This window comes from Brachyistius frenatus, unplaced genomic scaffold (assembly GCF_029030835.1).
Source record: "Brachyistius frenatus isolate BFR_SWC_R1_liver_20210118 unplaced genomic scaffold, ASM2903083v1 Contig_370, whole genome shotgun sequence".
NCBI lineage: Eukaryota > Metazoa > Chordata > Actinopteri > Embiotocidae > Brachyistius > Brachyistius frenatus.
In genome coordinates this window covers 1-27,734 of record NW_027210969.1, presented here as the reverse complement: position 1 = coordinate 27,734, position 27,734 = coordinate 1, and the positions used below count along the sequence as shown (strand labels likewise).

Here is a 27,734-nt window from a genome sequence, read left to right as displayed (position 1 = left end):
AATGCAAACATGAATGAGTTAAATGCAACCATCCCCTGTTTATTTAAATTGAACTCCTCTTAAGGTACATGCTGTGTATCATCAATCATGTCTGCCCTGATCAGCCAAGTGTAAACAAGGCATTCATTTTCAGGCAGGCTTGGCTGCATTTGACTTTTAGATGGTGATTTTAAAGACATCCACTGACCACTAGAAGAGGTAGGGTGCAGAATATTTGGGCCAAATCTTCTGCAAACAATATGAGGCCAGGTGACAAACCTGGAGAAAACTAAGTGGAAAAAAATGTGTGTGTGTGTGTGTGTAAGAAAGAAAGAAAGAGAGAGAGAGAGAGAGAGAGAGAGAGAGTGTGTGTGTGTGTGTGTGTGTGTGTGAGAGAGAGAGAGAGAGAGAGAGAGAGAGAGAGAGAGTGAGTGCGTGTGAGAGAGAGCGCTTGTGACAGGTTTTTGCAGAGCTCAACACTATTACAGGATTGGATCGGTGTGTGTGTGTGTGTGTGTGTGTGTTTTCCGTCTCTTGAAGCGTTTATAGTGCCGCACCCTGCCTCCTGTGCGTAAAACCTCCCACGTACATCATCACACACCACGTTTCTTCCAGCAGCGGGACGAGCGGAGGAGAACGGGTTCACCTCACGGGCAGGTTGGACACAGAGATGGGAGAGGAGCGGCGGCTTTTCTGGCTATGACACGGACACACCGGGCGGGAAGGATGGCTCTCACCAGCCGGGAAATGTTGTGCTTGATCGGAACCGCCTGCCTCTGGCTGCCGCTGTTGGCGGAGGTATGTACTGTATCCTGTCTGATAATGAGAAGGATGATGGGGTCTTTTTTTTTTTTTTTTTTTTTTTTTTTTTTTGCAATGTGGCCTGATTTTTCTGTGCTTTATGGTCCCGTGACAGTCACGCTTTGATGACCTGTGCTGCGTTTTATGAGGAAAAACCTTTAATTAGGTCGACAATTACACTGATAGTTAAATTAATAAGCAAGAATTCAGGGCTATATGCAACCAAGCTTTTAGGAGCAGCTCATAAGAAGGTTGTCTTTATGCTTCACAATAAGTCTGATTTATTCATGATGGGTTTCTAACAAAGCAGGGGCAGGTCGGCGCGTCAAAGAGCTCCAAATCTGTATTTTAGACAATTAACGGTGGCATCGCGGCACATTGTCCAATTGAACCGACCCTGTATTGTCTCACACACGCACGCACACACACACACACACGCAGACACGCACGGACTCCCCCTCCTCTCCCTCCTCCTCCTCCTCCTCCACCCCTTCGGCGGGATATCACGAGAGGAAGCCGTCGGTGGCTCCTCTGCCCCCGCGGTGTTGTGGGAACGAACCCTGCACGGGCTGTTGGAGCTTGTCACAGCAAATTGGTCAACTCAGACATGTTGAAACCGAAAACCAGGAAGACAGGTGTGGCTGTCAGGTGTGGGTCAGAGCAAGCTGGGTATCAGCTGGAAGTCATGTTCAGTAATTTATAAAGCAAAAATGGTTATTACAATTTTTTTCTAGTGCTGGCTCTGCATGTTAGATCTCCTGTGAGCTGAGAACCGGTCAATTAATGATTACGCAATCAATTAATCATTAAATTCATTTTCATTTTTTGTTCTCTCCTGCACTAACGTTGGTGCGTATTGCGTTGTGAGATGTGTAGCCGGTGTAGAAGTCATTAGTTCAGTGCAGTGCTAATTAGACTAACACTGGAAGCAGCCGTGCATGGAGCACAGATAGCACACTGCAGATGAGTTTCAGCTTCTTCTTCTGTTTTTTTTTTTTTTTCATTTTTCAAATTCATGAGACAAATCTTTTCATCGGGAATAACCTTAATGCTCTATCTCATGCTGGCAACATCCGAACAAAACATTAGAGATGTTCGCAGATAAACAGGAAGAAACCAAACTGTGAAATCTAATCAGCAGGAACCTGCAAACGCTGCTTCACTCCGAGTCATTACTGAGAAGACCAAAAGGCTTCAGATAGCCGCCCACTCTGTGCTGTAGGTGCACCAAAATAATAAGTGTGATTCAGCAAATTCTCCAGATTACATGATAGAATAGGTTGTTTGTTCGTACCCCATGAAGAGTTCAATGAGGGTCGAGCATTGGTTGGTTCCACATACATCTTCAGCACTCTTTGTCGTAGCCGTTTTGAATTTTATTACATTTTTAAGCTTGTTTTCGACCGTATCTGAACGCAGATGCAAATTGAAGTAAGGGGTTACAGAGCTGCTGTAGCTTTAAATACTGTACTACTATAATATTTCTGTTTGACATGCGAGTGACGACTATTATTAGATGTTACAATGTCACATGTCTGAGGATCTGTACAAAGCCTTGTAGCCTATCGTATCCCGCAGCTGATTTATGATATATCGTGTAAAAATTATGACGCAAACTACAGAAGTGAAAACTTCAGCTCTCACTCTGGGCCCTTATATTTTTGAGACGGGACCGGGTCTGGCTCACGGGCCTCTATTTGCACACCACTGCCCAAGAACTACACACAAATTGCTCTCAATGAGCCAGACGACATCAGAGGGTTCCAGAACTGTTTTGTCACAAAGCAGTGTTGTAAAGTGTGTTTTATGATGTGACAACACACTGGTTAAAGTTTGGTTTAATCAATGAATTTTCAAAAATGAACTGTTTCACTGCTTGAATTAGTAGATTTCAGTGTGAAGGTGCTCACTGGTGACTGAGAGCTGTTTTGTCAGTTTATCAAAAGAGTGCAGAAAAACAGAGAAACAGTCAAAATCCAGTAACTGAGCTGTCAATGATGGGCTCCTGAGCTGTTAACCTTATAAAAATTTAAAAAAAAAAAATGCTACTCTTGGTTTGTTTAATACTGAACTGAAGGGAACAGCGCGGATGAGAAACATACTCAACAGCTCTTGCTGGTACTAAAAATGACAGCAACGGATTTTGTTAAACGGCATTAAAACGACACGCATATATAGATATATACATACACGCGTATACTTCAGCCTCTAGTGGTCGTAGTAATGATGACGGGAGCCAAGAAGGAAGTCAGGTGACACAGTAGAGTGACAAAGTTTTTGTCGGAGAGACCGCTGTTCGTGTCCTGTATGTAACAAAAAGTCAATGTTGACTTATGTTGACTTGTTTTAACTTGGGATACATAGCAAACACACCTAAACACACCTAACCCTTCAACCCAAACTACGCTCTCTCCAAGTTTGGAGCCCTATGAGCCATACGAGTGATTGATCGTAACTCTGCTCTCAGTGTAAACTACCACACAAAAGAGCTGGTTTGCAGATGATGACTGATATTACAAATATTTTTACTTTAAACCTACAGTGTGTAACCTTTGGCTCCCCCTTCTGCCAGTGAAAGGAATTACAAAAACGCTGTTGACGCGTGTTTACCGTCATAGTTTCCGCCGTAGCCAGTTATGTTGGTACTGTTGTCACAACTCTGGCAAAATGACTCGTTTCACCAGCAGAATTATTCTATTCAGTCAGATAACATTTGGAAAGTCCGGAATAGCCGCTTGATTCAATGATATTATTCCTTTAAAAGTTAGCATAGGGCTAAACCAGAAGTTAGTCGACAGCTGGAGAAAGTCACCGGTCAGCGTGTTTTGTCCATAGAGCACACCCAGTTTGCGTTCATCCAATCAGCACAGGAATGTCTCACCAGACACCAGATGTAAAAACTCTGTATATTGTGAAATACAGCGATTTGTCTGGCAATGATAAATTGAATCAGCATTGTGTGAATGAATTTAGTAGGTCTAGCACTGTAGGATTAATTAACCATGTCTGATGATCACTGCTTTCAGCACTACCTGTTTCTCAAGGACACATGAAGTGTTTTCTAAAATGTAAAGCTTACTAGAAATAACAAATGGCAGGAAATGTCAACTTTACCCATCACATATAGATGTGTTAAGATTCTCACATGATAAAAGAGGAAAACCAACTGTAAACAAACACTTTAATTTCCCCAAACCTTACCAGCCACAACCAGTCAGGTGAACACGAGTTTCATCATGTGGGACTAAAAGCTCAGACTGAAAATGGCACTTTGGAGCGCATTTCTGTGCAGCAGAAATAGACTTGCTTAATGCATATTTATTTCTGTCTGTCTCTCTGTACACTTCCCTCTCTCTGGTGTCTGTTTGTGTGTGTTTGTGTGTGTGTGTGTGTATTTGCATGGCGATGCGATGGACGCAGCTGCGAGAGCGTCATAACCGATTAGCTCTGTAATCGAGCCGTGTGATTGATATGAATGGAGATATCAGCACCCATGTTCACGACCACAGGTCACCTGTTCCCGCTCTAATATCATTAGGCTGAGCTGTGTCTTCTGGGAGATGTTTGCATGTTGATTGTGTGTGTGTGTGTGTGTGTCAGTGTGTGTCAGTCATTGGTTTTTGCTGGACTGGCAGAAAGCAGAATTCACCTGTGAAGGGGAAATGTTTTGAATTTCACTGCCCTTGCTACAGCAGTTATTCCACAGAGGCTGCACTCTGTGTGTGTGTGTGTGTGTGTGTGTGTGCGTGTGCGTGTGCGTGCATGTGCGTCTGTGCACACACTCATCCTGGGTATCCTTTACTTGTTATATTTTTTTTCCTTGGAGTGGTTACACCTGCCTTTAGTGGAAAAAAACCCATTCACAAATTCATTGAAAGTACGCGTAGAGTACTTCATGTTCCAAAATAAGTACAAACCACTCGGTGTACTACAATCGAATATTTTCCCTGCAAGTGAATCTGGATAAAACCTAAAAATATGTATGCATGCTTTGTAGAACAGTGAGTCACATCTCCTCTATGGGGATTGTAGTTTGTGGGATCAGTGTTGAAATGTGCTTGTTTCATCTAAACTTGGCAGCAGATACTCAATGCCTTCAAGGAGGAAGAGAGCAGAGCACAAAAATGACAGCAGAGGTCAAGAGTCATGTGAAAAATGACTGCTGACTCATAACAGAAGGAGCAAAGGCTGAAGTAGCAGGGAATCGTTGTCATGCTGCAAAACCCTTCTTCATTCTTTAACCATTACCGCAGTCGTTCCTCCACCTCAAGACAAGTTCACGTCGGATGGGATGGTTGTGACGGTTGTATGATATCAGAGTTGGGTCATGTGGGGCTTTAAATACTGTGTACTGACATGTGCACCATGAATTCGTCTCCCAGGGTCAAACTGTCAACACCGAGTTTCACCGTGACGTTCTGATTCGTCCGAGGGAAAACATTCGGCGCGAACCACCTTCACTGTGGCGCCATGGCAACAGGGTTCTCCAACATGACAATACGCCTGCTCGTCGCATGTCGAAAACACACATTGAGCAACTGCACAATCATCGCTGGCTCCCTGTGACTTCTTTCTGTTCCCCAAAAAAAGTGACCTCTGCTTAAGTTTCAGTTTGAAGTTTCCATCTTCAAATCGCAAATGTGCACATAATACTGCTAAAAAAAAAAACACGTGTACCTCCGGTGCTGATGTTGATCATGCAGCATATCTTAAACTACTTCCTCACAAAGGTCGTAGCTTCCTCCGGCTCCGTGCAGGAGCAGTCTCTGAACTTTTGGTCCACCTTATTATGGCGTTCGGTGGATTGGAGCATTTATTCCAAAATGATCATGCATGTTTTAAAATACTGTTTTTATTTGTGCCTTATGACACACGTTTATCACTAAGATTCAGGCTTCTTGATATCCACATGTAAATTACTTCATAGTGTGACTGTAATCTTTTTTTTTTTTTTTTTTTTTTTTTTTGTCCTGCTGGATTCACAGCCTACTTTTTCAATAAATTTCAATAAAATCCAGAGATAAATTTCACAGACATTCTGCTAAATTACAGACAAAAGGAAAAGAATTCATAACTCCGTCTGTGTTGCTGTCATGTCGCGTCATGTCTGCTCTTGTATTAATAACCTAGTGATTAATAAAATCCTGACATCACAAAAATAAAATTACAGCTCTCTGACTTCATCTCTCTCTCTTCCTGTCTGCAGGTGGTGGCTGAGGACAGTTACTTAAACGAGGTGCAGAACTCAGGTAGGCGGGAGGTGATGCTCTCATCCAGTCTGTAGATTCACCTTCTCTTACTTTCATCCATCCTCTCCTCCCACACCATCGCTCCCCTCTGCTCTTTCCGTTCTTTCCCTCCAGTTTAACTCGCATACCGACTCAGACACTCATGAAACCCCCTCGTCCTCCTCCTGTCTTTTATCCTCTCGCTCTCCCACGCTCAGTCCTTCCTCTCTTCCCATCATCCTGCCCTGCACCCCTCAGCTTTTTTCATTTCCCTTTTCTTTCTTTCTCTACGTCCCTGAGAGGAGTGCATGCTATGCTGCTGATGATGATGATGATGGTGGGGGTGGGGCGAGGAACGCCTTCCTCTCAGGCTCATTTCCAGTGAAATATCTGTGCTTTTTACACCCCCACACACACACACACACTGACCGACAAGTGAAAATGAAGTGCAATCCATTCACAAACGCACCCTCCATCTTCTATTGTCATTTTAAAACCACTACAAGGCTCTTTTAACAGTGAGTAGCACCTGGATACATTAAAATACTGCACAAGACCCCTCTGCTGCACAAAACTGAGCCAAATCATCTGAAATAGAGTGAAAGTGAATTTTCTCATGTTCCATGTTTATTATAATGTGTGTTTAGTATAGAAGATGCTGCTGCCACACACCCACCCCCCATACAGGAAGCCTCCGACTGTGAACCGTGTCAAATACTCATTGTGGCTGGGAAATGGATTATGGAAGCGGGGAGACTGAGCGTTCCCATGGCGATGGGCAGAGTATGGTTGTCGTGGCAAAGAGGAGGGTGTGAGCGCCGGCGACGACGACTGTTGTGTGTGTGTGTGTGTGTGTGTGTGTGTGTGTGTGTGTGTGTGTGTGTTTGCGTCTGAGCGCTGCGCGTGTTGAGCTGAATTAAAGAGCCTGAATGAGACGAACAGCACGAGGAAGTGAAATTTAAAAGTGCTGGCAAAAGAAAGATGGAAATCAGTGATAATAACATAAAAATACGAAATGTTGGTTGTTGTTAAGACAGAGATACACAGTGAAAATGTTGCTTTAGTTACGTAATGCTTTCTTACTTTATTAAAATTTCATCAAGGTGAATATACAATTTTAATGACCATTACAGAGCAAAATACCTGCTTTAAAACTTTAATGTATTAATTTAAACATCACAAAACACAAAATAAACAGTCATAAACATATAACTTACATGATTTAAATTACTTGATGAACACGAATGAATGAATTAGCTTATTTTAACCTCATGCTGAACATAGCTGCTATTCTGTTACAATGTAGTATATATAATGTAGTGTTTTAAAAGCATTTTTAAATATAACATCACAGACGATTGTGTCGCTCGTTCAGTCTGTCACCGGTGTCTAAACTTTACATTTTATTTTTGTTTCTAGCTGCTTTAGCAGATAATTTCACTACTTTACCGATGTGTACAGAGAAAAAAAAAACATGAATAAATTCAACATTTTATTTACCTTTAATCTGGGCTGTGTGACAACACCTGGTGAATTACACTTTAATATTGAATGAGCTTTTTTCACAGTAGATATTTTTTAGTAGGAAGTCACCGGCGTTGCTAAAATAACAGCTCGGCTTTGTTTTCTTTAAACTGAATTTAGTCGTCATTCACTTCATTATTTACACTTCTTATGTTCCTGCTGTCGCATGTCCACAGGTCTTCTGGGGAAAAATGAGCGACTGCAGCTAAAAGCCCAGAAAGAATTTAAAACGATGTCACCGTAAGTGCCTGAATGCTGCTTAGAAGACTGTCTGAGGAAGAAAACAGTACATCACCTAACGGGAACATTTCTACATATACGGAGGCTGATATTATGTTTTACTTTTTAATTCATAAGAATTATAATATAGTTGAATTGTGAGATAATAAAAGTAATGCTAAGTGTTAGTGACACGTTTAAAGCTGAAGCAATCAATATACAAAATGATTTATAATAATTTTCAATAAAAAACTGCAATAATGATTTCATAATGTAATAATTCATTTGAAGTACTTCTCACGGTATTTGTGTATTCTCCCTCCTTAAAATGAACCCTGAATGTTATTACAGATAATAGCGTTCGATCAAATCATGCTTTATTTTTCATTTCATTTTTTATATTTTAATCTCCTCTGCATCCCATCCAACTCGTCCAATTATATTCTCTTAAAGATAAATAATTCATTAAGGCGCCGATGTTTGCAAACATTTATGCCAAACTGCAATCAGTCTGGATATGTCTCATGTTTGGGTTCATTTAAAAAAACAAAAACAACTTTGTGTCTAAGCCGCTCTGCTGTTCTTACATTTAAATTGACTTTAAATGGTTTGAAACCAGGTGTTTCAGCAGCGAGTTACATTTTGGAATTAACCCACAAACTACTCCCTGTGCACTTTAGGATTAACAAGGAACAATTGTGATTGGATCCAGGTTTGAACCGTATTCATTATCGCAGGGGTTGAAGTACGGATAAAGCTCCTCAGTAAAACTACACTTAGTAAAAGAGTAAATATGTTTTGCGGTGTCTGCATCGTAGAACGATACCAGACCACATTCGTGATTCACAAACACCCCGACCCTCTTCACCCTCCCCTCGTGTACCGACACGCCTGCACAGTCGAAGGTTTGAAACGAATTTTCTAGAAACCAGATGGCCCAGAGTCCACTGCGAGGATTGCGATTCAGCTCGCCGTTCCTCCGGATGGACGCCGTGGCGATGCCCAGACACCACTCCGTCTTTCGACCCACGAAAACCTCAAAGTAATGCTTGTATGACGAGAAGCCTGTCTGTCCCAGAACTGCGAGGTTATGGGTGAACATTTTTGGGGTCAGGAACACATTTCTCCTCGAACCCTTTGTGTTGAAGCTCACCTGTTTCCTATCGTTAGATAAAATGAGCTGCGGGTGAGCTGTGGTGACATCGAGCACCACGTCCATTTCATACTGCTGCATGTACCTCAGGTAGTTCAGCCTGCCGCAGTACGACTCGTCTGCGTTGTCGGCGATTACATTTATTTCGGTGTTCATTTTTTTGAGCAGCGCTTGCAGCTGGGACACGAACTTCCGCAGAGACTCGTGTATTTGCTGTATCTTCGTGTGTTCGTTAAACCTGAGCGTGGACGGGCCCACGGCGTGAGGCTGGAGGGAGGACTTTATGTAGCGCCGGAGGAAATGGTGCCGGTCTTTAATCTGTTTCATCTCCCTCAGCTCCACCGTCCTCCTCTGCAGCTCGCTGATCTCCTGCTCCATGCCGTTAATTAGCCCATCTGCTTCTTCTTCTGCTGCTTTTTGCTTCTCCTCGGTCACCCTGCCGATCTCCTTCTGGCTCCTCTGAATCTCCGACACCAGCTCCATTAAGTCCCGCGTGCTGTTTGCGATCACTTCTTCCGTTTCTGTCTTGTTTTGTTTTACCGACTCCTTCACGTTTTGCACCTTCTGGAGCCTTTTCTGGATCACGTCCTGCACTTCGGCCTCAGTGTCCCCCAGCAGATCCATCACCTCGCGGTACGCCTGCTGCACGGGTACGACGTCGCGCTCTGTGTGGCGCATCATGGCGCAGACGTCACACAGCAGAACATTGTCGTCTTTACAGAACAGCGCCAGAGGCCTGTTGTGCTCCTTGCAGATCCTGTCTTCCAGACTCGCCACCGGTTCGACCAGAGTGTGTCTCTTCAGTCCAGCAGCTCGGTGATGCGGCTCCAGATGAACCTCGCAGTAAGAAGTCAGACACTCCAGACAGGATTTGACAGCCTCTTTCTGGTCGTCAGTACAAACATCACACCGCACGGCGCCGCCCGAGCTGACCTGCTGTGGCTCTGCGCTCCAGATGTGAGCGTCTGTCACCTGAAGCGACGAGAAGTGCGACGCCAGCTCGGAAATGAAAGTGTTGACCTTGAGATCGGGCTTCCGTTGAAAACTTTCCTTACAGACGGGACACTGGCAGGCCGGCACGTCGTCCCAGTAGGACTTGATGCAGGACATGCAGAAGTTGTGTCCACACGGAGTGGAAACTGGTTGAGTGAACACGTCCAGACAGATGGGACAGAGGAGCTGCTCCTCAGACAACAAACTGCTGCCGGATGCCATTTCTAAAAACACACAAAAACCTTTTAATTAATGCAACAAAAACAAAACAAAACAAAAATCACATTAACAGCTTATAACCAAAGTCAATGTACATTTGGTGGCTTTTCATTTTATGCCACCATTATAACTATTATGTAAAAAATGTGTAATGTTAATGTCAATAGACGCTCGTTGAAACTCAACCCATTAAACCACAGCAGAACGAGGTGATGTCATTTAAAAGAGCACCAGTCACACCTCAAATGGGGGAAAACACGTTAGTTTCACCCAGCTTTCACTACAGATGAATGGAAACTATTCGGATTATAGAAAATAATGCTGATTCTACGCAAATAATTAAAATCAGGCCATCGTTTAGTAATTGTGACAGGCCTGATGCTGCGCGGTGTTTTCTTATACACAAGCAGAGTTTCTGTTTAAATATACTTTGGGGATTTTTTTTTTTTTTTTTTTTTTTTGCTGTATTTTAAACGGGAACGTCAAAGTTCAGATCTGCTGATTTAAGCTGTGACCCTGAAGACTTTCACATCATGTGGTCAGGGATCCACTATTATCACGCTCTTGTTGCTCAACTTGCCACAAACCTGGCAACTTGCATAACCTCAATTATTAATTAACCAACTTAATGTTACATGGTTCGAGTCATCTTAAACATGAAATCGAAAAGGAAAAGAGGATTTTTAAATAGAAATAGTCAAACCCTGCCTATATTTGGTAAATACAGCTGGAAAATGTATCATCATTATACTTCATTGTGTCCCAGTGGACTTCTCATCCACGTTAGCTTATACACTAAAAGTCCAAGTCTATTTTTGACTTTGAAAAACAGCAGCTGAAAAAAGAAGTTTTGTACATCTACATCTCCATAACAACTCTGTCTGCTGAGGAAGCTCATGTGATGTGATGTGTGAGAACTCCCTAAATAGATTTTATGGTCAGATTATTTGTCAAAAACACTGCATTTGTAGCTGTGTAACTATAGTAGCATTTTTCAACAAGAAGTCTCTAAAAACGGAGAAGAGAATGAAACCAGAGCTTATAAACAGCATGTTTCACTTGTGTCGCACTGAAAAGTCTGAAAACTTACATGTGTTGGTCTGGACAGTTGAAAGAATGAGCAGAATGAGAGTGAGTTAGGTTATTTCCCCAAAAAGTGATTTTTACTTTCGTTTTTCCTCGTGGCATATTTCTTAAAGGGACAGACGCCCTTTTTTTTATTTTTTTTTTTTTTTTTGGTCGGCAGTCAGGAGCTTCTTTAGGTTTAGAGACTTCAGGCTGCTTCTGCTCCAGTGTGAGGCACAACGTCTGAGTGTGTCCTGTATTATTTATTGTTTGAGGATAGATTTCTGTTTTAGTTCACTTCATTTCTCAGACTCTCTCGTGACTTTACTGCTCTCCCTCTTCCTTCCAAAGAGTCTCTCTCTCTCTGTGTGTGTGTGTGTGTGTGTGTGTGTGTGTGTGTGTGTGTGTGTGTGTGTGTGTGTGTGTGTGTGTGTGTGTGTGCGCGTGTGCGCGTGTGTCGTTGAGTATTGTATTTGTTTGTACGTGTTGGACACTATGCACCAAAATCTGTGAATGTGTTAGTGAGTGCGTTAGTGTGCGAGGCGAGCACGAGGGTTGCACCGCATAGATAATGTTGCAGGACAGCCAAGCGGTGTGTGTCGGGAGAGATAAGACTGTTGCTGGTAACTGAAACACCTCCGCCATTAATCATAGTTTAGTCGCCGCTTGGCCCTGAAAAACCTCCTTAAATCTTCAGTGTGAAAAGACATTACTGAAATTATTTTAAAGCCAGATGCAACGGCACAAGAGAAAAATAGTCCAGTGCAACTTAAAAAAAATTCACAGTAGAATTTTTATATCTTCAGATCGGTTCACGGAAAACAGTAAAGACAGAAGGAAGAAAATAAGGACGCAATTAAAAAGGAAAGTAAATGTAATAAATTGATGGATGACAGAAACGCCTGAATCTACATGAGCTTCACACATTACATCATGAAAATGTTGGGCATAATACATGTTTCACATTTCAGCAAGGGAACTTAGTCTTTGTTGTTTACTATCTAATTTGATTTTATTTGATTTCTTTTGTGTTTTATTATATTCCGTTTGTATTATTTCAATTATTGTTATTCTATTGATTTATTAATTTGACACCATTCTTATTCCTTGTTTTCTTTTATTAACATTATTATTATTATAATTCTGCACCGTCTTTTTATTTCCTGATTGCTTCTATTATTATTATTATTATTATTATTATTATTATTATTATTATCATCATCATCCTATTTTTTTTATTGTTGTGCTCTCTTCTGAGCTGTCTTGAATTAGTAGCTCGTCAATCATCTGTGAAGCCCTTTGAATTTCAGTCACTGAAGTTTGATGGCTTGTTTGTGCCACATCAAGTAATCTAGGAATCATCAAAGTTGTCATCTCGGTGAATGTCTGCACCGATGCTCCATTTCACTGGAATTAAAAAATATCAACCTGCCAGTGTCACAAAAGGAAAAGATAAAGGTGGGGAGACTCTGCACAACATCTCATAAAAATCCAGCCGACAGACCAACATTACCATCCGTAGAGTTCATGACGTTCATTCTACAAATTCACAAATACATTTGAAAACAAAGTGACCTGTAAACAAAGATACGGAGGTCTAATCTGACATGATCCTAAATCAACAAAGAACCATTATTAAGAGCCCTCTTTGATTTTATTTCAGTAACTTTGTACCTCTGCGTTCATACAGTACGTCCGGTGCTTTTTGTGTTCTTCTCTGCCTGTTATTTCCTCCGGTGTAATTGCCTTTCATTAAAGTGTGATGTAAGTTTTTAATAAGCCACAGCACAAAACCTGCTCCATATTTTGTGGCCTAATTTTGAGATGCTTTGATGTCAGCAGTTTTCCCATTCAGTCCGTCGAAGCTTCACTCACCCTCCTCCTCCTCCTCCTCAGAGAAGATTACTGGAGGTATCTGGTCACCACCATGTTCAGTAAGAGCGCTTTGAGGTCATGGAAATTTCTCCAGTTCAACGTGGATCAGTGGGAGTGAATGCATTAGGCGGGATCCTGCTGCAGCCCTGGACCGCATATGAGAATCCTTCATGTAAGCTTTTATATGCAGATAAAGTGCCGACATGGGGATAATGTGATTTAAATATGACCAGTTCCACTCGTCTTTCCTCTCTCTTCTCCAAAACCTTCCCTATTCCACTGCCTTTTATTCACATTGTCCTCACTGACCCAAATCCTCCTCCTCCATCCCAAACATCTTTTTCTCTCATCTTCATCCTCAGTATTTACTCACCCTCCCTCCTCCTCTGTGTGCAGTGCCTCTGTCCTGCTCTGAGGGATTCACAGAGTTGGGATACTACAACGGCACCGTGTCTCAGACGGACTCCGGTGCCCCCTGTCTGAAGTGGACCGAGTTCCCAGACTACGTCATGCAGTATCCGGGCCGGGGGCTGGGCGACCACAGCTATTGCAGGAACCCGGACCGCGAGTCCAACCCGTGGTGTTTCTTCAGACAGAACTCAGGAGCCATCGGCTGGGCGTACTGCGACTGTCACCACGGTACGACTACAGATGTTGACGATACGAACAGGACAATTTAGAATCGTAACACAAACAAAAATACAGAACAAAAAACATGATTGAAATCCTACGTTTCTGCTGTACAAGATTAATTTTTGTTGGTCTTTTTCTGAACTTTAAACTTTTCTTGAGATGTACCCCACAATGCAGCTTTTTTTTTTTTTTTTTTTAAACGGTCAAAAAGGAACCAAAATATTGGTTTGAAATTAAAATAATCCACACTAACATGCCATTATGTTTACATACACCGATCATGCCACCTCAAACTGGTGTAGCACAGTGTTGGTGACCCATCAGATTATGTGACCTGCAGTGTTGGTAGGTTTAGGCATGAAGAGTGACGTGGTCAAGAACATCAGGGCAGGTTACAGAAAACGACGGATCACCAAATGTGGTGCGAAACCGGCCCCACTCCATGCAGGGGCGCTTGAATAATAGCTTCCCTCCTGCACGTGTCAGCAGTAGTAGCATCATAAAAAAAATGCAGAATTTAACTGCAAAACAGCACAAACAACGAGGTCAGCAACGCCTGGAATTTGTTTTCCATGTTGAACTAAAAACTGGTAGTCAAGGCTGCTGTAGTTTGTTTACTTGAGGGAAGGGGCGTGACTGATCAGGAACGTGGATATCCGTGTCATCGATTTTAAAAGCCTTCAGTCCATCCGGACTAAAACGGAGTCCCAGAGTTTGTTGACTAAAGCAGTATCTGCAGAGTTTTCTGAAGTTTCCATTTTGGGGGGGGGGGAGGAGTTGTAGTTGAGGTTGTTTTGTGGCTGTAGCCTGAAACCACAAACATAAACAATCATAATGACCTGTAATAGCCTGCTAAGCTGTTGACCTCATGTACGGTCGAGGCTAGTTTTCGGCTGAACCGAAAGCCGGCTGTATTAATGATGCTGCATTCGGTTACTGTTGTACTGAAGTGCCTTTGAACGGCGAAGCGACTTATTTACACAGAAAAAAAGTGAGCAAAGTCCTTGAACTGAATTTGATTTGTGACTTCCGCCTGTACACTGATGTTTCTGTTTTTTTTTCTGCTGCTCCCGAGTTGCCATAAATCCATCAAATTTAAATTGTTGAGTCACTCGGGTGCTATTGACTACTTGCTTATTTGCCTGCCGATAACAACACCATAACATTTGTCACCGTGCGTTTGCGTATCTGTCGTGTTACTGCTTGATATTTGTGTCTTTTCTGAGCATTAAACCTGCGTGTCTTACCGTGTTTCTTAGGTGCGGCCCGCCTGGTTGGCAGCTCGTCCTCTGGCAGCGGGCGGGTTGAGGTTTACCTGAACGGACAGTGGGGGGCGGTGTGCGACTCTCACTGGACGGACAGAGACGCCAGCGTGATCTGCAGACAGCTGGGTCTGGGGTAGGACGAAACATCCGTCCACTGCTGCAGTGACGTCCGACCGCCGTGAAGACGTCGTTCTCACAGGTGACTTTTATTTTTGTCTTTCAGTGACATTGGCACCGCGTTGCAGCACTCGCAGTTTGGCTCGGGCTCCGGCCTCTTTCACTACGAGCGTCTGGGTTGCCGCGGTGATGAGAACACCCTGAGCAAGTGCCGGAGCAGGACATTCGTCACCGGTGACTGTAGCCATGGAAACGAGGCAGCAGCGGTGTGTGTGCCGCCAGAAGGTCAGTGTGACTTCCACAGTGTCACGGCAACCAGACCTGGACATTTCCTCCCACATACACACACCTGAGAGACATAGAGAGAGATTTATCTTTATTTATTTTTTTACTGTCCTACTTTGGTGATGATATTAATTACATTCATGCAAATAAAGGGCATTGCAGTATGAGAAAGGTGGAGGCTTCTTAAGGCTGCATTTTAAAGATCTTTCTGCGTCCCCTCTCAGGCAGCGGCCCTCCGCTGCGATTGGTCGGAGGCGAGGAAGACTTTGAAGGTCGGGTGGAGGTGTTCCACGTCGGAAGGTGGGGCTCCGTCTGCGATGACCAGTGGGACGACAGAGATGCCGAGGTGGTGTGCAGGCAGCTCGGTTTCGGGTACGTTCACACCGACTCCACTCAAAGCTAACATTCTGGCTCCTCGTCTCTCCGTAGGGGCCCATAACTTCAGGGTTCACAAATTTAATCACGCTTTAAGGTGTTAAACTGGGACGGTGTCTTCTCTCCTTCTATACTTTTGGAAATTCTCCATCCAGCTCTAAACCCTCTGTAGACATAAATCTCAGTAATTCCCTGAAACGTCTGGCTGCTGTAGATTTTAGCTGTCATCACTCAAACAGGACTAAATAGTGCATCTGGTAGGGACTATTCTTAGCTGTGGATTAATACACATTTGGGACTCGGGGGGTGTATTTGCGGCAACAGGAGGGTGTGTGTGTGTGTGTGTGTGAGAGAAAGTAAAGTACAGTACCTGTGTTCCTTGTGATAAAGGAGTATTTCACCCAGTGCAACAGTGAGACAGAGTAGTGGATAAACACACAATACTTGTGGATTTGTTGACAATTAAAAACGACACAATGTCCCCTGCTTTATCCTTCAATCGTCGGCATGATTAACGAGGCCAACTGCAGGAGATGTCCAGATGCTCTGTTATATTGTCTGGTGGTTTCATTTTTGAAGAAGGAAAGAAGTGGAGCTGAAATTTGAAGAGCATTTCCTCCATTCTTGTTCAATTTTTATTTTATTTTTGAGTGCAAAACCATCTGATAAACTTCACAAGGACAAAAAAAAAAAAAAAAAAAAGAATAAAACAACCACATTGAAACACTATTGTCAAGACAAATTTAGAACAAAAAAAGAGCAAACAAACTTCAAGAAAAGGTCCAAGGTCTTTTCAGTCTTGGTCTAAATGTAAGCTTTGTCAAACAGATACGTTTTTAGCTTGAAGAGGAAGCTGGTGTTGGTTTATCGTTCACTGTTAACAGACCAGAATAGGATGGAAGAAGTGGATCATTTTGAATAACATAAAGACACTAAAAACTTGATAAAATGAAGCTGCCAAGTGCTGTCACTCGGGAATAAAAGGGAGTTATTTACCAGATGAGTAAACTACCGCTTCATCACTGTTCAGCAGAGAGCGGGAGGGGAGGGGGGGGATTTTTAGGTCAAACTTTTCTCACGTTGTCGAGAGAAATCTCAGGGAAACACCCGTTGGTAACCGCTAGTGAGTAGATCACGTTTGAATCCGTGCAGGTGTTTCCTGCTCTCACGCGGCGCGTAAACCTTGCAGGGAACATCGCAGACAACTTAGAGTGTCAAACAGCGATGAAGTCGTAGCTGTGAAGAGAAAGTACTCCCTCCATGTTCAACACGAGGGTTCATTTCATCTCCCGAAACACCAGGGGACACCTCGCCATCTGTGTCTCAGCTCGTAAATAAAAGATGTCCTGACACTGATGTGCGGGTTCTCACACAGCTGCACGCAGGCGCTCATGTGTTTTGACACTTTAAAGACAAAATCAAAATGAATGATTTGTTTTTCCCCACTTGGATAGTTTTTTTTTTTTTGTTTTTTTTGTTCCTTTGCAACAGGTATGCGTGTCAAACATTTACACAGTTTTCATGTTGACAGATTTTCAGAACAACCTTCGTCTCAGTGGACATCTTCAACACAAGCAGACCTTTTACTTGTATTTGAGTATTTTCACGGTGTAGTATTAAAGATCTGAGTTTTACACTGTGAAAATGCTCAAATACAAGTAAAAGGTCTGCTTGCTTAAGTCAAAGTATGGACTGAGTAAAACTACTCAGGGCAGTAAACACTTACTTGTGACTGTTATATATTATATCTTTATATTTTTATGTCTCATTCATGCATGTAAAACCAGGATTTTACTGCTGGTCGACTGAAACTAACAATTATTCGCAGCTAATTTTCTTCATTAATTGAGTGTTTATTTAGGAAAATAAATCTCATTAAACTAGTTAAAAGAAAAAGCAGCTCATCCTCATCCTGGAACCATGAAATATTTGGTCTTTTTAATACGAAATGATCAAAATTGTACTGTACGTTGACATCCCGCATCACTCTGTTGTTTTCAAACCTTCACACCGGTTCTAACAAACCCTCTACATGTTGTTAAATGTCTCTTTAAACACGCGAGCAGAAATACATGGACACGCACACGCGCACGCACACACACACACACACACACACACACTGAAGTGCTTTTTATAGCATCTCATCATTAATAAATCATCAGCACATGAAGAAACACGCGGGAAACTCTGTCTAGCTATTTATTATTTACTATATATGTATATATATATATATATATACACATGATTGATTTTTGCTTCAGAGAGTATTTTAATTTTGTGAGAGCTGGTTGGACAGGTGTAGTTTTAATGTGCACCTGGAGGGGATGGTTTAATAGTTTTTAGACATGCTGGTGAAACTTTATAGTTGACAACGTTGGTCTGCCGGTGTGATTCAGGCTGAAATATCAAAACTATGAAATGGATTGCCACGAAATTTTCTCCAGATGTTCACGGCCCACTGATGACAAGCCGCAGACCTTTCCTGCAGCGACACCACATTGTGGTTTTTAATGAAATATCTTCATTACTTGACATATTGCCACGATCTATAAAAGCAAACTTGACTTCAGATATTCAAATATATACCTGTTTAAAAAAAAAGGGTGAAAATACACAGAACGGTTAGATGAACTCTGTGCGTGTGTTGTGTTGTGTGTTTCAGGGGTGTGGCGAAGGCCTGGTCGTGGGCTCACTTCGGTCAGGGTTCAGGTCCCATCCTGCTGGATGCTGTGAAGTGCACCGGAAACGAGCTGTTCCTGGATCAGTGCCCTCACGGCGACTGGGAGCAGCACAACTGTGACCACATGGAGGATGCTGGGGTCTCCTGCAGCCCTTATACAGGTATGTATAACACACACACACACAGGCTACTGTACTTACTGATGAGTTGCTATTTATAGCCCCTGAAAATCAATAAATAATTGCTGCATGAAGCAACAACATCCTGTTTGTGACAAGTAGAAACAGGATGTATGGGAGCTGAGAAGTAACATGTCCCATTGACTGAAATTCAAAATTAAACCATCATTATACTTTAATTTAAATGGTAACTGTATCATCTGTAGAAATGAATCTTCCCTTACAGAATTTTACAGGATTTTATTTGGAACCTAGTGTTTCTGCTTTTCATCACGTTTAGGGTCCCAAAGGACTTTTTAAACGAGCACAATATGAAACTGTTTCAGATGGTGTGGTGCGACTGGTTGAAGGCGACAGTCCCTGGGAGGGCCGAGTGGAAGTGTTTCATAACGGTGACTGGGGGACGGTGTGTGACGACCACTGGACCCAGCAGCATGCAGATGTGGTCTGCAGACAGCTGGGCTACAGGTACGAACCCTGAACCAGCACACACTGTCCTGCATAAAGACACTCAATCTTCTGATGAAGTTCAAATAGTTTAAATTATTTCACACAAGAATAGTTTTGGGTTTTTGTTTTGGTTGTGCTCTTCCCTGGTTTGAAGTCGACAGGACGGCACACTTTTCTGTGCTTCACACAGGACCGATAACAGAGTTGTTTCCCTATTTTACGATTAAACCAAACCTTCCCAATCCGGAGCAGCTATAACCACATGTTTCTATTATAATAATGTCTGGTAGCCTACAGTGAGTCACAGCTGTAACTGCAGCGACTGTGACCTCATTATTTAATTAACCCTCCACAACTTTACAGTTTTGGTTGTCAACAGTCTTTGCGTTTTTTTTTGCTGCAGCAGGCAGCTGTTTTTTAGTGAAATACACTCGAACGCCCACCTGTACACCACCTGCTCTGCAGCAAACTGCAGACAGACACAGTTAGAGAATAGAAAAACACATTAATAACGTAAAAATTTAAAAAAAAAAAAATCCACTTTTGAATATACTGGATGTATCCAAACAACTTCAAATACACTTTATAGCTTTCCACCAAAGTCTGCATGACGTGAAACTGAATAGACAATAAACTCTTCTCCACCTTCAGGGGTCAAGCTGAGGTCGTATCAGACGGGACATTTGGCGAAGGGGTCGGTCTGATCCTCCTCGACGACGTCCATTGTGAGGGATCTGAGACCTCCCTGCTGGACTGCCGACACGGGATCTGGGGACGGACGGACTGTTCCCACAGCGAGGACGTCGGCGTTCGCTGCAGAGGAAGATCCAGCCAGGAGACCAACGAGGTGCCGGTTATTGCACCTTCCACAGGTGAGCGATGATAGTCGGAATCACAAGTATTTTTAAAGCTGCAAAGGGCAATAAAGGGAATAATTTCCTGTCTCCGAATTTAGTCACAACATTTTTTTAATTTGGGGATTATAGAAAAGTTTCACTTTTTAATTAGTTTTATAGTGTTTGGTATAATTACAGACTTTTAAGCAACAATCAGAACAATTGGCTTGTGAAACCTTTTGGCCGTTTTTCTTAACTGGAACACAATTATTGTAAAATGAAGGGAAGAAACTAGCAAAAACAACAGACTGCAGAATGCTGCTCTAATGTCGAGCTGCGAGCTTTTAACTTGAATAAACTCCAGCGGAAACGGGATCAGAATCTACTGAAGTCACAATAAGTCTGTCAATTTATCAATCTATCATATTGCTTCCTCGGTGAAATAACACTGACGTACGCCTGTCGAACCGGTTTAAATGTCGCATGTTGACAGCTGAGAAAGTAAAGCGGTGTTTACTGTCTCTGCTCTCAGAGGTCCCGCTTCTCCTGTCGACACGCGGTTCATTAGAATGAGAACAGCGTCTGAATAAAGAGACACCCGGTGACATTTAACGCTGTCAGCTGACACGCATCTCGCTCCGTCGCGGCACACTGGGCCGTGTAGACGCACACGGATGAATATGAATGAGATATTTCTTCCTGTCAGGTCCCCTGCTGCGCCTCGTAGGGGGCAGCAGCAGGAAGGAGGGTCGAGTCGAGGTGTATCTCCATGGCGACTGGGGGAGTATTTGCGACTCGGGCTGGAACGACCTGAATGCAGCCGTGGTGTGCAGACAGCTCGGACACCGGTGAGTGATTTGTTTGTGCGCATTAAGGACGGCGCGGTTTAAGTGAACGTACGGCACAAAGAAATGTTTCTTTCTTCAGTGGCGGCGCGGTCGCAGCCGCAGGGTTCGGTCAGGGGAAAGGACCCATCCACCTGGACCAGGTGAGGTGCACGGGGAAGGAGGAGTTCCTGGGAGAGTGTCCCTCTCTGGGTCAGAGCATCGAGGGCTGCGGACGCAGGGAGGACGCAGGCGCGAGGTGTGACGTCACTCCACGGGAGTCAGCGGTGCAGCCCAGGCCTGAGGAGCTGAGCTGTGGGCTGAGGAAGCTGGCGGAGGACGAGGGCAAGAGGAGGAACCGAGGGGAGGAAAACATGCTCAGGTAGGAAACATTACGATAAAACACAGGTGATGAAAGACTGCAAAAGAGCTGATGGTGGATGAATACATAAAAATGCAAACTTTTCACGTTATTTTTAAGACTCGATGCTTAAAATAAAATTCTTTAAAAACTGAACAGGTGCAGAGAAATCCTTTTTTTTATTATTATTTTTTTTTCCCCCCCCTGTAATGTCACCCACAATGCAGCTCCACCACCAACAGTTATTTTGATTAATGCAGCCTCAAGTACCGAACCTAAAGGTGGCTAAAGTCTTTCGAACTCCAAATCCACTGAATTTCTAACTTGATGTCTTCAGACCCAACAAACACAGACTCGGGGGATCTTGTGTGATATGATTGATCAGTTTTATCGCACCACAAAGGGCTTTAAACAGCCTTTTATCTGAAACACTGTAATGCCACAAGACCTGTAAACTTAACTTTGTGTAAAATCGGTGGCATTATCCTTTTAAAACTAGTTTTTGAAGGTCCTGAGCAAAACTGTCACAAACTCGATGTACAAAATAAATAAATTAGCAATGTGAAAAACCCAGGTTTTATCATTTAATGCAGACGGTGCAGTACAATAGTGCGAGACTCATTCATGTACATGTGATGCAGACAAACCAGGGGTGCACTGAACAAAACATCACCTCAGAGCTGTAATTGTGCTCCGCGTGGCACCTCGGATAACTTCGAGTTGGCGTTCATTCAGCTGTGAACCACACCTCGTGCAGTACGGACATTTTGAAGGCTGTTGTTGATGTTTGCTTCTTGCTCTCGATGTGCAGAATATATTCCCCGGTTCCTTTCCTTACTTTGGTTTCTCAAACTCAAATAGAGAAGAAATGTTGATCCAAATTTTCTTTTCCTTTTTTTGTTGTTTTTGTTTTCTCACTCAGGACCACGTGGCCATGGCAGGTGTCGGTGTGGCTTCGGTCTCAAGAAGAAGAAGAAGAAGAAGACGGCGGCGGTCCTCTCTGCAGCGGCACTCTGATCAGCCCCTGCTGGGCCCTGACGTCGGCGCTCTGCATCAGCAGGTGAATCCGGACAACAGACCGGGTCCGACGCTGGAGAGGAGTCCTCAGCAGCACCACCGGATGTGAATGCAACCTTAAATTCCCTCCTTCTCTCCTGCAGGTTTGCCAGCGAGCCGTCCAGGTACGTGGTGCGTGTCGGAGCGTCGGCGCAGGCTCTCACCCCGGAGCAGGTGGTGGTTCACAGGAAGTTTAAGGGCCAGAGCGGAGGCCACGATCTGGCTTTGTTGAAGCTGCCCAGCACCAAGGGTCACTGCCTGACCTTTGACCCCAACACGAACGCCGCTTGCCTTCCTGCTGCCGACGCCGCATCGGCAGGAAGTAATCCGTCTTCGTGTGTTGTCATGGTTACCGCCGGCTGGACAGGACCAGGTATGCGTTCGTGTCAGGGCTGTATATCTATTTTTGTATGCCGAACAAGTTTCAACATGTTTCATCAGGTTTACCTCATAAATAAATATTTAATATTGAATCAAAAGGTTGGAATTTGAACTCGTTGTTGGTTTTAGTTTTTTATGTTTACATCTTACAACAGTTACTCAGTCATAAAAATATCAGAATAACCATTCATTTGAATCTAAACTCCAACATGTAAGTTCTGGTTTGAGGACTCGAGGGCTACAAATACAAAATCTGTTGATTTTACGCGTGACTGTGGTGAAAAATGTCCATCGTCGGTTCCCAGCGTCACATTACTTATGTTCGACCAACAGCCCGAAACTCAAACATATTCTATTATACAAACATATAAAAGAGACAGAAGCAACACATCTGAAGAAGCTGGAACTGATGAATGTTCAGCAGTTTTTTCCTGGTTGGTGAACAAGTACTTTTTTTTTTTTTTTGCATTTCGTGCCTTTATTACAGACGTAAGAGAGATAACAGGAAACGAAGGAGAGAGAGGCGTCAAAGGTTTCTCAGCTCGACCCGAGATGTTGACGTCAATGGCTCGTTTCTTTGGGACGCTCCTCTCTTTTGGCCTCGAGTGAAATATCTTCAGGATAATTGAATGGGTTGCAGTGAAATTTGACACCTCGTTTCCGACCAGATGAATCCAAATGACTGATGATTTCTTGACTTTTCCTCTGGCGCCACCATGTGGTTGGTATTTGTAGTTTGGCGAAATGGGGCAACAACCATCGGATGGATGATCATGATAATTAGTCCTCAGATTCGGATGAATTTTCACAGCTTTGGTGATCCCTTCACATTTCATCTGGCCCGTGTAACCTGGTCTAAACGATGACGTCATCCTCAGCTCCACTTTGCATTGAGAGCTAAATAGAAAATGTAGCATGCTAAACTACGTTGGTGAATATGGTGAACGTTTACGTTTTGCCGAATCACAGCCTTGACAAATGATTAATTGAAGGTCAGAAGTGTTGGTTGGTGACTCGTCTATTAATCATCTGATTGTCTCGGTAATTCAAACACGCCGCCCCTCTAACCTTCTCATCCGTCCTCTCTCCTAGACTCCGTTCTTGCATCCTGGGTCCCTCTGATGTCGTCATGGCAATGCAAGAAGCGCTACGGCGACAGCTTCTCCAGTCACGGCACGCTGTGTGCCGGCAGTCCTCCGGACACCAGCCTCCTCCGCGACGACGGTTGTCAAGGCAACTCCGGAGGCGGGCTGATGTGTCAGGGGGAGATGGGTCGATGGGTCCTAACCGGGGTTGTTGCCGGGGGTTACGGCTGTTCCGACCCTTCCTCTCCCGCGCTCTATACGCGGGTCAGCCGCTTCAGGAGCTGGATCGACGAGGTCGTCGGCCCACGGGCGCGTCCGGACGAGGCGCGCGCGCGCGGGAGGGCGCGAGAAGATCTGACGCGCGTTGACAACGACCTCACGCACGCGCACGGCGACAAAGATGAATACTCCCGCGTGCACGGGAAGCTCAAACACGCGCAGGATCAGCAACAAACAAATGACATCGTCAGCGAGGTTAATTATAAACACGCCCATCACTCGCACACCAATCCGCACGGTAACGCTCACGCCAAAAGCACACTCGCACGCCACGAAGGCGACACGGACACGCGGGTTCTGGTCTGATCGAGGCCGTGCCGTTGGCTTTACCACCTGTGCCGTGTGACCGCCTGCGGAGGGTGAATAGGAGGACGGAGGCAAAACTTCCAACAGCTTAAGAAAAAGAAAGAAACTCCTCACATAAGTCAGTCTGTGCTCATTTCTAATCTGAACTCCGTGTTGTGAATCCCGAGTGTTGGATGAGTCGGTCAGCGTGGGCAGACGTCGCCGAGCTGCCAGGATGACTGTGTGTGTGTGTGTGTGTGTGTGTGTGTGTGTGTGTGTGTGTGTGTGTGTGTGTGTGTGTGTGTGTGTGTGTGTGTGTGTGTGTGTGTGTGTGTGTGTGTGTGTGTGTGTGTGTGGGTGATTTGTGGTGCTTTACATGTGATTTGAGGCAGAACGGAGACTGATGGATCGTTTAGGTTGAGCCTGGCAGATTTATCAGCATGCTGATCGGGGCCGTTTACTGATACTGAAAATCAAAAACTCAGCATGGCATGTATTTAAGGGACAGTAGTGTTAGCATAAAATACCCGAGGGAATTTTTTTTTTTTAAGACGGTCACACAAGAATCTATGCTAAGTTCACCTATTTATGTGTCTTCTGTGTAACTTGTTAGAAGATTTTTAGGAAACACTAACGAACAGAAAATCTCATGTAAAGGCTGACTTTGCATCATAACTGTCCCTCTAAGATGATTAATGTAGATAAAGTCCAAACTCCTGCAGCAGGCGAAGCTCGTCCCAAGTTAGGTTTTTATAAAAATCCAGATGTGGGTGATGTTTCTTTTTTTTTTTCTTTTCTTTTTTGAAACAGGGCTGTTGTCTAATACCTTTACTGATGATAGTGCTGTTGTTCATTTGGACCCACGACTAAGCTACTTCGGACCATACCATTGATTTAGCATGTTTTAATGTATTAATTATCACTGACCTATACCTTAATTTATTGCTGACTGTTTTACACACCAGGTTTCAGGTTTCAGCCATCAGACTCATATCAGGGCAAATGTTTGACAATAGGAAATCCTATATTTAAAAGTGACATTCAATTGAGAGCTCCTGAGATTGTTTTCTTTCTCAAGATCCAAATACATTTCACAAAAACTGATTAATTCAATGCAGAGAGTAATTGGGAAATTACAAAAACAGGAGCTCCTATCAGAAAAGAGAAGGAAATGTTGCACAGACATCAGAAAAAGCCTTAAAATGCATCTGTGACTGCTTTTAATGTTCAATTTACTGTCCCCTGCTACCTAACGTGATTTGTTTTTTTTAATTATTTTATAGATTATATATTAAGTGTGGTTTTCGTCTCAAAAACGTTCCCTGTTTTCTCTAATTTCCAAGCGATATGAAAATGAGTTTTCAGTCTGCAGAATTGTGTCGAATCCTAAAATGTTATAAACCTGCAGTTATTTTCTCCAATTTAAATTATTGCTGAGGGTTAAAGCAGTGCAATCTTTTTTTAAATCGGTTAAACTGCATTACCCCGCAGCAATAATGTAGAAAAAAAAAACACGATGTTCATTGTGACCGAAAGCCTTAGCTCCAGCGAGTTCAAATTGATTTCTGAAAGTAAACGGTGTCTGACACACAACAACATGGTTTGGGAAACAGTCAGCTGTTACATCAAGTGTACATAATCTCCTGCGTTTGTAATTGAACAGCTAAAACATTGGTATGGTCCTTTTAAAATTGTACAGGACAATTGTCTCCTTTCAAAGCCATTGGAAGCCGACTGTCGGGTCGCAAATATCTTTTTGTACTGGCTCTAGATAGATTGATAGATGGTGCTCAGATAGACAGATAGATAGATAATTTCCCTGAGTTTAGATAGTACGTGTTCTGCATTCATTCTAGGCTGAATTAGATAATCAAACTGGTGAAGTTACATTAAATGTTGTCTGTCCTGTTGTTCTCTGAGCAGATGTGTGATCCAAACAGAAGATGGCGACATTGCTCTATTTTCGCGGGGCCACCGGATTAACGCGGCCCTGATGCTTCTTTTTTATACCGTTGCTGTAAGTGTATGGACTCGTGCTTTGATGTAGTGAACCATTGTGTCGTGAAGCATCTTGTAACCTGCTCCAGTTTCTCCAACGTTGGACCTGCCCCCCCCTCCCAGAGAGCCTGTTGTTATAAATCCTGTACATAATCCCACCTGCCGGTCGCAGCGCCTTCCCTCCGCAGACTTGATGTTTCTCCTTGCAGATCCCGCAGGTTCATGTAAATACTGTACGTCTCCGACCGAGCGATGAGGCTGCAGAGTAAAACGTTTCAGATGTATTCCTACTTCACCCGTGTTAAACCCATCAGCTGTTCCTCAGTGTAATGTGCTGAATCATGGTTGAGTATTAAAACATATACCTGCTGACAACAAGTCTTTGGCGTTGCCTTGATTTACTCAAACGTTAAAATCCCTGATTTTCACTGACTAAAATGTTGAATTTTCATGACTGATAACAGAAAAAGAGTCCAATCAGACAAAATCCAGCCACATTGTTCTATTACCCGCAATTTGCAAGCTCCTGAAAGTACAAAACAATAAACTGACAAAAATGTTTCTTATTAAGTGGGAGCAAAATTGATGGATATCCTTGGGCTGACCAGTAAAACCCTGTGTATAATTATGATCTAAAATGGACTCAGCTTGAAGATGGTATCGATGACTAGAGGAGCCACTGAGGAAGATTCGTAAAGAAAAGCAGAGCACAAAAGTCCCTTACATACTATTGTTTGTAGCTCTTTAGAAACCATATGTCCAAATACATGGATTTTATATCTAGGATAAAAAAAAAAAAGAGAGATTACAAAACATTTATTGCATTAGAGTAATTGAAAAGTAAATCTGCTTAGCTGCTGTTCTCAGTCACTCATGAGCGCTGTTAATCTTTTCTTTTGTTCGAATGGGCTCCCTTCTGAAAGGAAGGGGATCAGACACCCTAGTTGGAGTTGATTGGCTGGTCTCTATTGAAAACTGTAGAAAAAGTGATTTATAATAAGTACATTAGAGGTAGCTGTTTCGACTGAATGAAATAATGAATCTGACTGAAAGAAATGCTCTCGTACCTCAAAACTGTGCTAAAGTGGTATAATTCAGTATAAACCTTTCAAATTCTACCACTGACCTATTTCATATGCGTTTTTAAAGGTGTTGATATTCTGTATACACACTGGTGTGTCTGGATTATGGGCAGAACTATGTCACAGCTAAATTTTAATCTTCTACAATTTAATTTGCACTGATAAACTGGACATAAAAAAAAAGTAATACCATAATATGTCTTCCAAAACATCAAAACAATGTCATAATATAATTTGTCATTTAAAAAAATCAAAAAAATATCATACTATAGCCTGTTGTCCAAAATATGAAAAAAAAAAGTCATACTATAGCATGTGGTCTGAAATATGAAAAAAAAGTCATACTATAGCATGTCGTCTAAAATATGATAAAAAGTCATACTATAACATGTCGTACAAAATATAATAAAAAAGTCATACTATAATATGTCCAAAATATGATAAAAAGCCATACTTTTTATCATATTTTGGACGACATATTATAGTATGACTTTTTTATTATATTTT

At 43.0% G+C, this 27,734-nt stretch overlaps 2 protein-coding genes across 3 annotated transcripts; one reads left to right on the top strand and one right to left on the bottom strand.

Annotated features, from left to right (window-relative positions):
• Positions 1 to 418: 418 nt before the first annotated feature.
• On the top strand, positions 419 to 26,523 carry LOC138636355 (neurotrypsin-like). 2 transcript variants are annotated; one of them, XM_069724341.1, is made up of 14 exons: positions 419 to 777; positions 5,987 to 6,029; positions 13,453 to 13,695; positions 14,949 to 15,087; positions 15,178 to 15,356; positions 15,581 to 15,728; positions 18,394 to 18,572; positions 18,917 to 19,058; positions 19,692 to 19,912; positions 20,583 to 20,724; positions 20,804 to 21,082; positions 21,984 to 22,121; positions 22,222 to 22,490; positions 23,591 to 26,523. In XM_069724341.1, the coding sequence occupies exons 1-14, from the start codon at positions 679 to 681 to the stop codon at positions 24,166 to 24,168; spliced, it is 2,799 nt and encodes a 932-aa protein (XP_069580442.1). In that variant the 5' UTR covers positions 419 to 678; the 3' UTR covers positions 24,169 to 26,523. The 2 variants fall into 2 exon arrangements, with proteins under 2 accessions (XP_069580442.1, XP_069580443.1); XM_069724342.1 differs by lacking the exons at positions 419 to 777; positions 5,987 to 6,029 and adding an exon at positions 12,811 to 13,228.
• Positions 7,068 to 11,347, bottom strand: LOC138636356 (E3 ubiquitin-protein ligase TRIM39-like). Its single transcript, XM_069724343.1, has 2 exons — positions 11,207 to 11,347; positions 7,068 to 10,121 (listed from the first exon to the last, which is right to left on the bottom strand). Exon 2 carries the CDS (start codon positions 10,117 to 10,119, stop codon positions 8,434 to 8,436), a length of 1,686 nt encoding a protein of 561 aa, XP_069580444.1. The 5' UTR covers positions 10,120 to 10,121; positions 11,207 to 11,347; the 3' UTR covers positions 7,068 to 8,433.
• Positions 26,524 to 27,734: the final 1,211 nt, after the last annotated feature.